Here is a 15,283-nt window from a genome sequence, read left to right as displayed (position 1 = left end):
CATTGCGTGATAACCTCAACTAATAAAATGGCTAAAACACGACCACAACAAAACATCATTAAGGCAACACAATTGTCATATTTTAACGTCAGCCGAATAAAGCCCCGTGACTGCAATCGGGGAGAAAGTAACACAGCATTATAAATTCATATTGTGAAATCATATCTGAATCATCGGAATGAGAAATTTTTTACACGCCGAAACAAAAGCTATTTTAAAATCGTCATTAATTAGGTGTTTTAATACCTCGTTATTTAGCAAGGTTTCTTTCAACATATGGTTTGCAAGTAAGTGTGCTATTGCATTTCGTAATATTGTGAAATTGCCATGCGAATTCCCCACCATACCTTCGATTTATTTTTAAGGAACCCTCGATTCCTTTGATGATAACTAACAGGAGCGGATCGAGTGTAAGGGAGGCTAATTCTAGCTTAGGGGCCTGCCTAATTAAACAAACAATTACCATATTATCAAAAAATATTTTTAACGGTGTAGGTACGCGACGTGGGAACTAAAAGGGGACAGTAAAATATGTTGCCTTTAGAATGTCAGAGACACACAAACAGCAATTATAAGGAATTATTGTGAATTAAATCAACAATTGTGGTTGTGTTAATTACATATACTTTACTGTTATAGGTAAAGGTTTTTGTCTCTTTATTTGAAATACGGCTTAGATGAAGATTTAGAGCCCTAAAATCCACGGAGCCTTAGGCGACAGCTCAAAAAACAACTATATCGATCCACGCCTCGTACCAACTGGCCACCTATGCACTCGTCTGCAAACTTTCTACAAAAACTATTTGAGATCAAAAATTTGCAAACAAAGGCTTAATTAAAAGAACTCTTAAGCCATATTGCTTACGTGATGCTCGTACTAATGCTCTTCGATTGCGTGCGTTCGTCAAATCTCAATAAAGTTTCATCTAAAAAATCGGCAGCACGCAGACGGCTTAGTCCAGCGCTAACGAGTAGGTATCCTAGCGTATATCCTTTACACTGGATGAATTTTAACAAGGGCACGTGCCACCGGCCACGCTACTGCGTCGCATGGGAATTATTTCATTTGTTTTTGTTGAATCTAAATCGTTGCCTACTTAGCGTGTCTAAGAAGCTTGTAAAATACACTACACCAAGCTCTTAGCACCCGGTTGCTAAGTCGTGTTATTCAAATAAGCTGGATAATGATCCAATAACTCTCTAGTAATGTGGTTTTTGCTCAGAATAAGTACTAAACGCGTAACTACTTCAGAAGCTGAAGCGCGACGTAATTTTATATTTTATACAAGACTAAATGTAAACTATTTTTAACGTCGTCGGATAAGACTGCATCAGTCTTCAAATATAGCTTACCCACAGAATTCAGATACTAATAAAAATCGAAATAAAAATCACGAACAACCAAGAGTGAGTCAAAAGCACATTAGAGTTGTACAAACTGAAAAGGTGATCGCATCGATACACGTCGCGGTCATCAGTCGTCACTCGTCAACAATACGTCGCCCGTCGAGATAACGTTTCGCAACGTGTCCGCGGCGAGTGGCCGGTGTTGCGCAAACGGGCGTGACGTCACCGCGCTCGGTTCCGGCTTCACTTTCGCGAAACACTTTCACCGGCCGGACGGGTGGCCGGGCGCCGACGACGGCGACCGATAGCGTTTGTACTCCGTACGCCGCATCGGCCCGCCTATTGTCATTCCGTGCGCGAGCGCACATCGCACGCCCGATATCGACACTAACAATAATTATGGACAACACTATTGAGAGAGTTATTGATCGAGATCCATAAATAAGATTTGAATACTTTTAATTTGCTATTCTAAAATTATTTTAAGTTTAAATGTCACCTTTTTGAAAACAATTGAGCTAGTTTTCCCATTTTACAAAATATGGCAAATATTTATAACTATAATCAATTGAATCAACCCCTTCGTCCTTCTACAGGGCGTTGGTCAGTCAAACATCACGAATATAAAAAAGAATAAATGAAAGTCAATTTCTAAATTGAAATCGTGTACAATACAATACCGAATACGTGAATACCAGACAGTACATAAACTAGTTAAACTGATATTATTCCAGTATTTATGAGCTATGTTAGGCAAGTCACGCGTAAACGGCATTTTCTATCGACATTTGTCAAATATTGAGATAGTTTACGTACAAGAACTCTAGACACAACTCTTTATTACATTTGCAGACGAATGAAATTTGAATGAAAATATTAGGCCATTGTTTTCTTTATTGCTTTTCATATTGTGTCAAAATATGGCCAAAATTAGACGTTTCAGTTTACCTGTGCACTAGATCTGTATTCTATACATAAACTGCCTAAAAAGAGTCGATTTCTCTAATAAAGATAAACGTAGTCGGGTTGAATTTTAGTCACCACTTAATATAGAGAAGACTATAGGTCATTTCATTCACGAAGACTATTCCACTTCTTAAACGGGGGTGTTTTGGGGACCCAAGCACTTTCCCCCACGTTCTCCATCGTATTGTGCGTATGGACTTATGCTACCCACACACATTATAAGCGATTAGGTAAAGTAGTGAGGCGTGTCTTGTTGGAAGAATTGATTTATGTAACGATGTTTATGAAACTGACATCACATTTTACGCAGTTGATAGGTCAACACTCATGACAGTCGATAGCCGCGACTTATTTAAAAAAGAAAACAAAATAGACCTTGTACACCCATAACAACTATCTCTCATCTAAACAGCCGTCCCCGTACCGCCAAGACTACAGACAGGCCGATATTAATAACAATGTAACATGACCATATCAGACTATTTCCATACGTGTACATTCGTCAGAGCTATCTTACTAATCATTGATGATCGCTCGTCAAATCTGATCCACGTGAGCCATTACCAGAGAAATATATTTCACTAAATAACCTACAAACGACTGCCTCTGTGGCGTAGTTGTATTACGGTACGACTGCAGTGCTGAGTTGTCGGGTTCGATTCTCGGGTTGGACAATGATATTGGATTTTTCTACTCGGTATGAGCTCGGAGTCTGAAATTTGTGCCCGATATGGCGATAGGCTCGCCCCCTATCACATTTTTAGACGGTACACACATGGCGAAAAACAGGTGGCATGGGTTCGATTCTCAGATCAACCAACACAAAGTGATTTTTTTAATAGATTCATCTATCATGTTTAGTGACGGATATGAATTCAGTGAAGTATGCATTATTACGCTTTTGTCTGATCCTACGAAAATAAACGCTTATGTATGTACCTACCGTTCATACTTTTATTGTAAGATTTATTATGAAATGCGCAAGGTCAATTGTGTTGAAGCTAAATAATTATAATTACAGACTTGTATTATTTACTGTACCAATGCTGGACACAGGCCTCCTCAACTACTGAGACGGATTAGGCCTTAGTCCACCACGCTGGCCTATTGGAAGAATTCACATACCCTCAAATTTCCTATATAAAGTTTCTCATGTATGCAGGTTTCACCACGATGCTTTCCTTCACCGTTAAAGCAAGCGATAATTCACAATGAATACACACATAATATTTTAAGTCAGCAATGGGAGTTTTTGAACCTGCCGACATTCGTCTCGGCAGTCCGCTCTCCCAACTAGGCTATCGCCGCTTTGTGTTGAAGGTTAAACAATAAAAATAATTTCTTGTCTGTCCATATTCGACCCAATAGACTTTCACCGGCAAATGAGTCACAGAATAAATGCTTACTCAGAAAACGCAATTTCTACAATAACGTTGCAAAATATTCAGCATACATCAGCACCTCTCGATTCTGATAAATTTTTCGTTTTCTGTGACTTATGATTCGGTATTGCTTTTTTTACGAACGAAAATAAAATAAATAAAAAGTACGAAACTTTTCGCTTAGGTATAAAATGTTAGGTATTAAAGTTATTGCTAAAAGAACTTATGAAATTTTTGCAAACGCGTCAGTAATACATTCGATCTTTAGACCTACAAGAAATAGACTTTATAACCTTTAACATTCTTTAATTTTATTATCAATTAAAATTCTTTTATTGCTATACGATTCTTTTCTTATAATCACGGTTAAACCCAAATTAAAAACAATAAAATTTTATAAATTTAAAATAAACCGGAAAATCCTATAATAAGTAAAACATAAACACTATACTTAATTATAATTAATTAATTCATTTTATAATTTAAAGCCATGAAATGCATTGGCATTTATTGAAACGTATCTCCGGTCACCTGCAAGACAAGGCGAGTTCAGATTGTACAATTGGTTAAAGTCCGTTTGTTGGCAGGCAGAAGGAGAATTTCACCAGTCCGCGCGTGCCCAATACAACGTATTGCGCAACCAAATGAAGCAATTTATTATTACTAACACGCAACGCGGTAAACGTTCGAGTTTCTTATTGTAAAGCCCGGATCACGCTGTGGCGACATCGTGACGCCAAAAAGTCGCTTTTGTAGCCTACATTAGATTGTAAATTGATTTAAAAAAAATCTGTATAACGTTTGCACCTATGACTGTATTTTGAATTTCAATTTGATTTTATGAAGTATTAACCGGTACGTGACAAGCAAATTAAGGACTATAGAAGGCGGCCTACGATTGTAAAATATATAAAAAAAAAAACATATTAAATTCTAGGAACCCGTAATTAGAAAACTGCAAGTACTCATTGCAATTATTACTTCCAATATATTTTAATAGCCAAGGTTTAATAGTCTTTAAAATATGACACCAGAACGATCAGTGACATCTCAAAATTAAATGAACCTTGCAAAGCGTATTTTGCAGTTAATGGAAATCGTTGTACTGCTAACTACCTCAATGTGTATCAGGTTTTACATTCCATTTGAATGGCGAAATGATTTTGAGTCGGTTCTAATATTTTTAGTATTATATTTATTACGATTCATAAATATTTGAATACGAATTTAATTTAAAATAATATATTTATAAATGAAGACAAACAGTATGTTCATTACAGACGAAACGAGTACCAAGATTTTACGCAAACGTGAATTTTTTACGTTAACGTGTTCACATAATGATACCTATTTCGTCAGTCTCAATATAAAACAAGTATATAAAAGGATTTACGTAATACTATAAAGACTTAACATTAGTGATGTGACATTTATTTAATTAATTATTGTTTAGAGATTCGCATTGAGCATCGGAATGTTTGCCGGCAAATATGACAGTTACATGACATTACGCGTGTCACGGAAAAATAACCTTATTATGTAGTATATAATAAGGTTATATTCCGGTGACACGCGTAATGTCAGGTAGCTGTCATGTTTGCCGGCAAACATTCCGCAGGTAAATGGGTAGATTATCGTACTAAAACAATTCTAAGTCGTAATCCTAACAAGCACAAGGCTTAATTCCGATTTTTCAGATGATAATTTAACTATAATTAACGTCATTAATTTAAATCGCTGACTCATCTTACTCACCCAAAAATCTTACTAAGCACATTAACACTAGTCCGTCGATGTAATTCGACATCATTTTATATAAACGTCTATCAGGCGACGTGTGACGTCTGACGTCCAAGTGCCAGACAAAGCCTGATAATTCACTAAAAATGACGTAAGTGCCAGACAAAGCCTTTTATTCACTTCTTTTATATTAAGTATAATTAATTTTAAAAAATCTTTATAAGTTTCATCTTAAAACGTATTTAACTATCAATTTAAATTATGAAATATTATCCGGCAAAATGATAAAAATTACACATCATAAGACCGCGATCTTACGCATAATTCAACGTATCTTGAGCAAAAAATCCATATGCATTCTAAGACCCGTTGTGTGGCCAAAGCTTTATTAGACGTCAGTGATAAACCAGACTTGTTACGTCCAACACGTCGAGACGTCGGCGTCAAAACAATAAAGCGCCAGACAGTGTTTAATCTCCGCTTGACGTCTGATCTGACCCCGCACTAACTAGCCTCCGCTGTTACACTCGAGAAACGTATGATGAAAGTAATTGAAATTGTTTATTGAGTAAAGCCAAGAGGCAGTGTAGTTGTTTTTTAGCACGTAATGTTAGTTAAAAATATGTGCGTTTAATTGTCTTTGAAAGGCTGTGTATTGAGTTTATTTAAGAGATTTCTTTGTTAGCATTAATCACGCATGCGCTCCTTGCACTGTGCATATTATACTTAAATTTAGGTGATAAAGCTAGGATTTTTAAAGATATAATATTCGGAGCACAACTTGAGCACACTATCGCATTATGAGAGATATTTTTGTATGTAGTGTAGCCACTAATACCAAATAATGCGAAAATGCGCTTAGTTGTGTGATGAAAAGAGCCCACAATGCGATAGTACGCTTAAGTTGTGTGCCAGCTCTTATAACATCTAAGGCTAACGGAGATTTTGTAACACGCACAACGACTTTTATATTGAAGATAATCATCTCACCAGCTATCTACCACTACTGTTACCCTTTAGTCTCTAAAACAATAACTCTAACAACACTCGTGACTGGTTTCAGGCTGACAAGTCGAATTGCGCGTAGTATTATAAGGAACATGGCGACGAAAGTGCTTGTAACAGATTTAAATACAAAATTACATTGACATTTCTGTGTTAAACCCTACTGTACCTGTGTACAGTTCAGCCAGAGGCGAAGGACTGCGCACGCAACGAACGAGTAAAGAATTTCCTCACCGTTACTCACAAAATTGTTCATAATCCTAAATGCAAAGGCTTGTTCATTTTGGCAAGATGATAATTTCCTTAATTCTCGGCATTGATTTTAATTCGGCTGATGATCTTACTTACGCCCGAAATTAATAACCAATTAACAACTATGCCCTAAGATGATAATTCATTCATTTTATGGATAAAGCCTAATCATTCATAGACGAGTTATCTCTGACATCCAATTGCCAGACATTACAGATCATGATTAATATCCTGAAAATGAGTTTACGCTTAATAATCTATCTACCCGTTTTGACACATTTCTTGTTGTAATCGAATCCATCTTCAATCGTATTAACACCTAAGTTTAATTCTTATGTAATGATTATCGCTTAACCCCTCAGAAAAACATTTGCTTTACATCGCATATTCTTGGGACATATGATGAAAATATTGTAGGAAATGATCCATATAACTCAAAGACCCGATTTAGAATAATTAACGTATCTTGAGTAATGAAAAGATCAATCATTACAAAAGAACTAGTTCCTCCACTGTTATGTGAGGTAAATATTTATTTGTCGTCAGGATACTTGGTACTTGTACGTCCAACCCGTGATAGTTACTCAAAACAATAAAGTTCAAGAATAATAATTTAACTGCCTTTTGCACAATATTCGTCGGAATCACAGGTTAGAAATTCCTCCGTGTTACACTGGAAATATGAGAAAATATTGAAATTGTTTATTGAGTAAACAAAATAATTGCACTTGTTTTTGCAATAATGTTAGTTAAAAATATTGAGTTTAATTGTTTTCAAAGTAGAGAATTAGTGGATTTTAACATATTTTATTAGTTAAAATTAAATCAAGCAGGCAACATTTCCATACATATTATACTAAATTATTATAAAGCTAGTTTTTTGTTTTAATATTCGAAACACAACTTCACAACTATAGTTTTATGAAGATATTTTTATTTGTAGTGTAACTGCTATACGTATGGCAATAATTGAAAATGGGTTTATTGTGTGATGAAACTCCAATGCGATAAAACGGTTAAGTTGTATGCCAGAGCTTATGTTTCGTAAGGTAAACGGAAATTATGACAACACCCAACGGAATTGTTATATTGAAGTTAATCGTGTCACAGAGTTATTAATTATGGCACCGAGTTTATTACTCATAAAAAATAAATGTTAAAGATTTATTACTGTTTCATGACAATGTTAAATTCAGTGTACCTTATTATGAACACGTTACTAAATTAATTTCAACTTTTAAATACAACCTTAAATTGACATTTCTTATTAAATAGTAGGGTAAATGCATACAATATTTTTTATTACTCAAGATTTTGTTTGCAAAAATATTTAAAGAATTTTGTTTGGATAATACAAAATTTTGCATAAATGGAAATGTCAAAGGCATCTGGAAAATAACAGCGATCTATCGTTGAAGGCAAGCAAGGATAGGCGAGTTAAGATATTGGCATGCCGGTAGGAGAGCAATCGAAAGATAGTCGGCAATCTAAGATAGGTTTCAGTCTTGGATAGCAGATACATTATTAATTTCGGGCGTAAGACAATAGAAAAAACTGCTTCTTGTAAGTTGTATTGAAATTCTTTACCACTATGACGATGGCTTTACCTATCTCCTTATAGAGCAAACACAAATGAATTTGGTTTATACATCACGTAGATAATACAATAATACTTATGAAAGTCCATGATGACATTTCTATGTCCAAAATAACTTAATAATTTACCAAGAACGCTCATTCTATTCTCTATGTCTAATATCTATGATTTCATCAAACTCTTGGCGGTATGTGTGACGTAATGCCACATCTCTATAGAGAACTTAGAACACGGACAACGTGATGACAAACTAAGTCCTTCCAGCCCGCGATATTTTAATGCCATTTGACCGAGTACAACTCGAACCCGTAACAATCTTTCTTCGATAGATAATATAATTGTGTTCTTTAATGGCATACTATTTTAAAATAATAGAAAGGGTATCTCGGGTTCACGATCAATGTTACAGGTCATTAGCAAAAACTTTATACACTCCTTCCTAAAGCCAGTTATTAAAAAAAAAATATACAAAACATTGAGAGGAGAGAATTTAGACTTATTTTTATGTACTCTGTAAAACATGTTATCTTTATTATTACAATCACAGGTGTAAGTCAGGTACCGTCTTTGTTATTTTTTATTTTATTTTATTTGTGTGGCTCACAGCTATCAATAACCAACAAATATAGGACGAAATGAACACTAAAGATAAGCCAATTATGACCCACCGCAGCGAGCGTTTAAAATTACTTAATCCTATCGTCTTGAAATCTAAAAAATAAGTTAACAAAAGTTTACTAAATTCCATACTAAAACTTAGGTTATTTAAAATAATAAAAAAAATCCGTTGTAATTTAACGCTAAGGTATTTATCAGAGATGAAAAAACAAATACTTTTGGAACTAATTACCTAGTCATCGTGAACCTCCACAAAACTTAGTCAAAGCATTTCTCTTACTTACAAATAACCGCATAGTTCAAATGCATCACAATATCTATCACTATTGAACCGTGCTCGTTTCGCATTCATAGTTCAATAAACCTTCGTACATATAAGTGGTTTGCGGACGGACAGAAAGACAGCCCGACAGACAGACGCTCCATTTTATAAATGAAGCCTATATTTGTTTATAGACAGCTACTTAATGGATATAAAGCGTTATCTTCAATAAAGGGCTCGTATATTGAGTGATTTATCATCTAAGTAAGTTAAGTGCGTGTGACTTCGACTCAAACATTAAGAAGTATTAGAAATTTTACTCGAAGATATTATATGTGTAAATAAGGAAATAAAAATTATGACTATAAATAAAAAATCTAATTGCATTCCGTGTACTATAAAGTCTCTTCATCTTTAATTTTACGTAGGTTAAGTAGTACGTTTTTTTAGCATGAACTAAGAGTAAAATTTACGACAAACTATGTTCATTAATGGATCTTACACGCCAGCGATCCGCAAACGAAATATTTATAACATCAAAATGGATCTTTTTACATTTCATCAAACATCTTTCAATTGTCACACAATAAAACCTAATCTTGCCGTATTTGAACGAATATTTGCATTATTCGGCCAATGGTACAAAGTCGATATTGCTTTGGCCAAAATGCGCAAACATAACGCCGAGCTACTGCCAGCATAAACTTTTGTAAGACAACCAAACATTGTCAAAGACCACCAATCAACAAATCCGGCGTATCGAATCGCTCCCACAACAGTTTCGCCCACAACGGCCTCGCCAACAACGAGACAATGCCGCGATCTTCTCACACTTTCCAACTGCATTGTAACAATAAACATTTCATTTAAGAATTGGGCGTATACCGCAGATCAGTGTCAGGGCGGTGGGACAACAGGGGCCTTCGAGAAAAATTCCTTTTCTACGGTCGTTAGCGGTTATAAAAAATAAATTATGAGAATACCATGCCATAATATACTGCATTTATGGTGCAGCCAATTGTTTATTGTTATGTAACAATATGTTCATGCTGTGACAGCCTGTAATTAAAACAGCACTGCAGCAATTACTTACTGAATTGTAACAAATAACTATGTAAGGTGTATGTTTTGTTGGGTGTTCAAATAAGTAATCAATTTAATTTTTTCTTCTATACTTCAAGTTGTGTTAACATACTTTTTAACACAAGCAATAGTATATTTAAAAATCAGGCGTCACAAGTCTGTCGTATTACAGTGATTATTGCAATTTGAAATTATATAAATATGTTGTATACGCTATGGTTCTATTAAATAATAAAAATAATAATATAAGTCACGTGATCAAATACGAACGACTAGGAAAGTATATTTAAAAATAGGAAAGTCTGTTAGAAAGAGATAAAATTTGAAAGAATAAATATTTGTATACGCTAGACGTTCTATTAAATATTGAAAATGGAGAAATCAAGCATAGTTTCATGCACGAAAGTACGCCCTGGTACCACATTGTTTCTGCAATGCAAGTATGTGATCGAATGAAGCACATTGTAATTAGGGTAATCACTTGGGACATAACATTTAATGTTTAGATAACTATGACAGTCTAATACAGTTTTGTAATTCAAATTCTAGGCAGTTCAGGCGTTCGCAGATGCGTTTACCATCAAACGAACTTCCATACCTCGTTATTAGTTGTACAATAAAAAATATTTTATCATTAGAATACTCCCCATATTCTATTTGATCGCGTTTATAATAAGCAATGATATTTTTTTTATCAATACTGTCGATCTACCGCCCGGCCCCTGACCGTCTCTGTGTTCACAGCACCATAGCGACAGTTTGCACTGAAATCGTCGAGTAGCGAATAATAAACTCCGTATTAAAAACTTTCATTTATTGTTTACGGAGGCGTGAAATGTACGATTGTGATTGTCGCGTCATTATCACGTTTTTGACAATTTTATTGTTTGGACGTCGTTTTGGTTAACAAATAGATTTCTTTTGAAAGCGTATTGGTAAAGAATTTATCAAACCGTTTTTGACGTATTGAATACGTCTTTCATCTGAAGATATGTCGAAAACCGTGTAAAGTAAATGGGGGTTTTAAATATTTGGATATTCCAAATACGTTTCTTCGTATAATCATATTCCTTATCAGATTTACAAAAAAATCCTTAAGGGATAACATAGCAAATATGGTAATAGATTCGCAGATATCAAAAATATATTTTTATTCTAAAAATTTTGACCTCTTTACGTGGTCACAATAAAAAATGCAACAATAATTTAAAAAACCACGATTGCAGGAAAACGTAAAATCCAATTTCACGACTACTTTCCGAATAAAAATTAACTGGACCAGTTAAAATTTATCTCATTTAAAAGTCGTGATGTCTCAAGAGGAACTAAATTTAATTTATTAGGTAATGAGAGCGGTGCTCATTTAAATATTATTGTGAAACGCGCCACGTGGCGACATCTATATTAAGTCTTCGGTACTCATTTCATTATTAGTAGAGGTTAGTACATATTCGTGTCAATAGATGGCGCTGATTTGCAAACTCTTTAAAAACAACAGACTTATGAAATAATTGTTCTATTATATTTAGCGTGATTAAAACAGAAAATTTAACGTCTTAAAAACTACAGACATCGCAGCCACAATGGTATTTCATTAAAACCGCGTCTTGACCGTTAAAGAAATACAATGACGTTCGAAATTCAAAATTCGAATTTCAAATAAAAAAATAACCGCCTCCAAACAAACAAGCCACTTACCTTGCAAGTTGTCGAGCATGTACGTGAGCAGCTTGGCGGTGCCGTTGGAGTCGTTGTACAACGACAGCATCTCCTTGTTGAGGGGGTTCCCGTGCAACCCCAGCAGCTGCAGGTGGAACAGACGGCCGAGCTCGTAAGGTAACGCGCGAAGGTAGTTGTTGTGCAAGTGGAGTTCTCTGCAATGAGATTTTTTTGACGTTAAACTATACTGATTTGAGTTGCGTATGAAACAACTTACTTATTTTTACTGAAATGTTAATTTCAGCAACTTCATTTTTAATAAAACGTTACTAACATGTTTTTTTTACGAGGGGGTTCGAATTGAGCTGCCACAACTACGATTGGTCGTTAAACAAAGCCACTGTCCAACTGCAACCGCAAAACCGTACACTCTCCTATTACCAGACTTAACCAGCCAAATCTGCGGAAACCTTTTTGTTTTATAAAATTACCATGAGGCGACCGAAGCATTCGTCTGATAGTACAAGATCGCGACTGAACAAAAACAGCAATACTATTAAAATTAAACTACTTTTCGGATTCTATCGCGATTTTTTATATTTTGATTTTCTCCCGATGTTTCGAAGACTTTTCAGCCTTCATGGTCATCGGACAATACCAGTACTTTTCATAAAAGCTATGAAATATAATACGTCTTAATGTCTAGAAACCAGTCAGGCAAGACGGCAAGAAATAGAGAGCTTATTCATTCAACTATTTCGACTATGGTACCAAGAAAAGCAAAATTAAATATATAATATTTTTTTCAACATTACGTATAATTTAATAAATAATAATATAAACACTAGCTTTGTTACAATACTGCCTATTGCCGAACACGGACACTCTCTACAGAGAGGGTTTTATGCCTTAGCCCGCCACACTGGCCTGGTGCGGACAAACTTCACATACCCTCGTAATTCTTATGGAGAATTCACAATATTTTTTTAACCATTAAGCGAAATATAATTGATAAACAATAAATGCGTAACTCTAAAAAATCAAAAGTGTGTGCCTCGGGTTTAAACCTGCAAACATTCCTATTGGCAGACCGTTCTATTTCCAACTAGGCTATCGTTTACGAATAATTGATTAGGCACGAAATTAAGACTGATTAAGATATTTAAATCTTTGTATAGTATATTTCCTTTATAAGTTTGTTATGAGCGATATCATAACAAAGCAATATTGTTATTACACATTATTTTACGAGCAAGTATATTGGAATAATTAAGATAAATATAATTGTTATTTTGATTTTTATTTAACTTATATAATAAAAAATATTCACAGTATATCAACATTAACTATCACACGAATTATAAAAATATCTCCTTACATGGCCCTATCCCAGGCCAATGTAGTCAACGCAACAGTTCTATACATATTATAAAACAAAATCCCCCTTTCTGTCTGTATGTTATCGATTTTCTCAAAATCAACTGAACGGATTTTTATAAAATTTTGTATGGAGATAGTATAAGACCCTGAGAAGGTTATAGGCCACTTTCTATTGTAGCGGAACAATTATCCTAGAAAACTTCACAAAGGCGAAGCCGCGAGCAAAAGATAGTTTATGTTATAATCAAATTAATCGTTAAAAAATATAGCACTTACACAGTCGACAAATTATAATCCGACAAAATCAAAAAAATGCACACGATTGCAAAAAGTTATCATTAATAACTCGCATTTATGTAAATCTTCCAACATCAACAACGCATTCCTAACGTGAAAACATTCATAGAAAGATTAACGATTGCAAAATCCAAATCTGTCTCGTGTCCAATAACAATAAAATTATACACACAAAGTTATTAAAATGAATGTTCGATTAAAATTACCAAAAACAACTAACCGTGTACAAATTAGCATCAATGTTTGGAGTTTGCAAAGTCGTTCAACTTTTCCTAAAAGGCATCGATGACATTAACTAGAGACCATTGTTTCGTGAAGCAATTATTCACAATCTAAATGTGTCTATAGTTATTAAAATAATTATAAAACTTACGTGTTGTCATTATGAGCATGAGGATATAAATTTGATATGAAATTAGGAAATTATCGGATTTTAAAATTGATAATACACTTGATTAATTGTCTATTTGTTTCCTACTTTTGATGTTACATAAATGTACTATTTAGTGACAGAAGCTAAATTAGTTTTTTTTCCGTTATTTACGGTAAATGTCAATACGATTGCATTGACCGACCGCCTATTCATTTCCTCTCATACCCTTAAAATATATTTATTTACAAAATCCTAAAGTCCTATATAGCTTTTCTATACTTAATATTTTTTCTTTTATCACTGTTAATAGCAACTATAAGAAATATTATAATGTGAGCCCTTCTGTGCTATCTTATCAACGTCTTCTATCATCTGGGTTTCGAGATTAATTAATCAAGCGTAACGACCTAAATATTACTTTTTTAACAACTGTATTACGCTTCCCATTTCCGCGATTGATAACAAACTATTATTTCATTTCATAATCCACGAAATTATTGTAAAACTCAATGATGACTCAAAAATAGTCATCGACTAAGAATAACATTACTGAAAAATCAACGCTTTATATCAAACAAGTCATAAGATTCGCAAATACGATAAATATTAGCGATTTGAATGGCAACGCAGACGAGGTATGTGGGCACGCGATCAAGGTTGATGAACCCGAGCCAGTTATGGTAACTAACTGAATCGAATTATATTTGTAAACACGGCTAACAATTCGTATTTTGCGAATTTCAAACAACCAATGTGTGTCGAATGTTATCGCGGTTATGATCTGAATATCGTACCAATTACTGTAAACAACGCTAAATAAAATTCATAACACCATTCTATTATACGCCTGGGTACAAGTCCGTCTATGTGCAAAAGTAGTCTTGAGATATTCGCATGAGGTCACCTCAGTTCGCTCGAAACTGCAATGACGTTGCCTAAACAAGACAACTTGTTTTTGTACACATATTGTTCACAAAATTTAACTTGTCGAGTCTAGCAAAAATATTTATTTTTCCCTAAAAATATAGGTCCGATTGGACTTAAGTATATTATTTTTCATCGACTTCAAAAAAGGAGGTTCTCAATTCCACTGTATTTTTTTGTGTTTCTTAGCTCAGAACTTTTTTCATTTTTTGTTTCTCTACAATATTGGTCCGACGTATTAGTAGAAATATTTGCATCAATAGATAAGTCAAGAGAAATTGGCGATTCTAAAGGTATAAAACCATTACAATATAAAACATGGATCAGTTTTAGAAAATATGTAAGTAACATCAAGACCATGATAAATTCAGTTTAGATAATTTGTATTTAATGTAAAG

General features: G+C 34.2%; 1 protein-coding gene across 3 annotated transcripts in view; it reads right to left on the bottom strand.

Annotated features, from left to right (window-relative positions):
- The window catches only part of LOC115440140 (CCR4-NOT transcription complex subunit 6), a 251,861-nt gene that overhangs the window by 218,825 nt on the left and 17,753 nt on the right, over positions 1 to 15,283 (bottom strand). For all 3 annotated transcript variants that reach the window (XM_030164325.2, XM_030164324.2, XM_030164326.2), the window contains one exon: positions 11,951 to 12,126. In XM_030164325.2, coding sequence (XP_030020185.1) covers positions 11,951 to 12,126 — 176 coding nt within the window. The remainder of the gene's footprint in view (positions 1 to 11,950; positions 12,127 to 15,283) is intronic.

Source organism: Manduca sexta, chromosome 21, assembly GCF_014839805.1.
Source record: "Manduca sexta isolate Smith_Timp_Sample1 chromosome 21, JHU_Msex_v1.0, whole genome shotgun sequence".
Lineage (NCBI taxonomy): Eukaryota > Metazoa > Arthropoda > Insecta > Lepidoptera > Sphingidae > Manduca > Manduca sexta.
The sequence above is the reverse complement of the archived record's forward strand: the minus strand, read 5'-3'. Positions and strand labels throughout refer to the sequence as shown.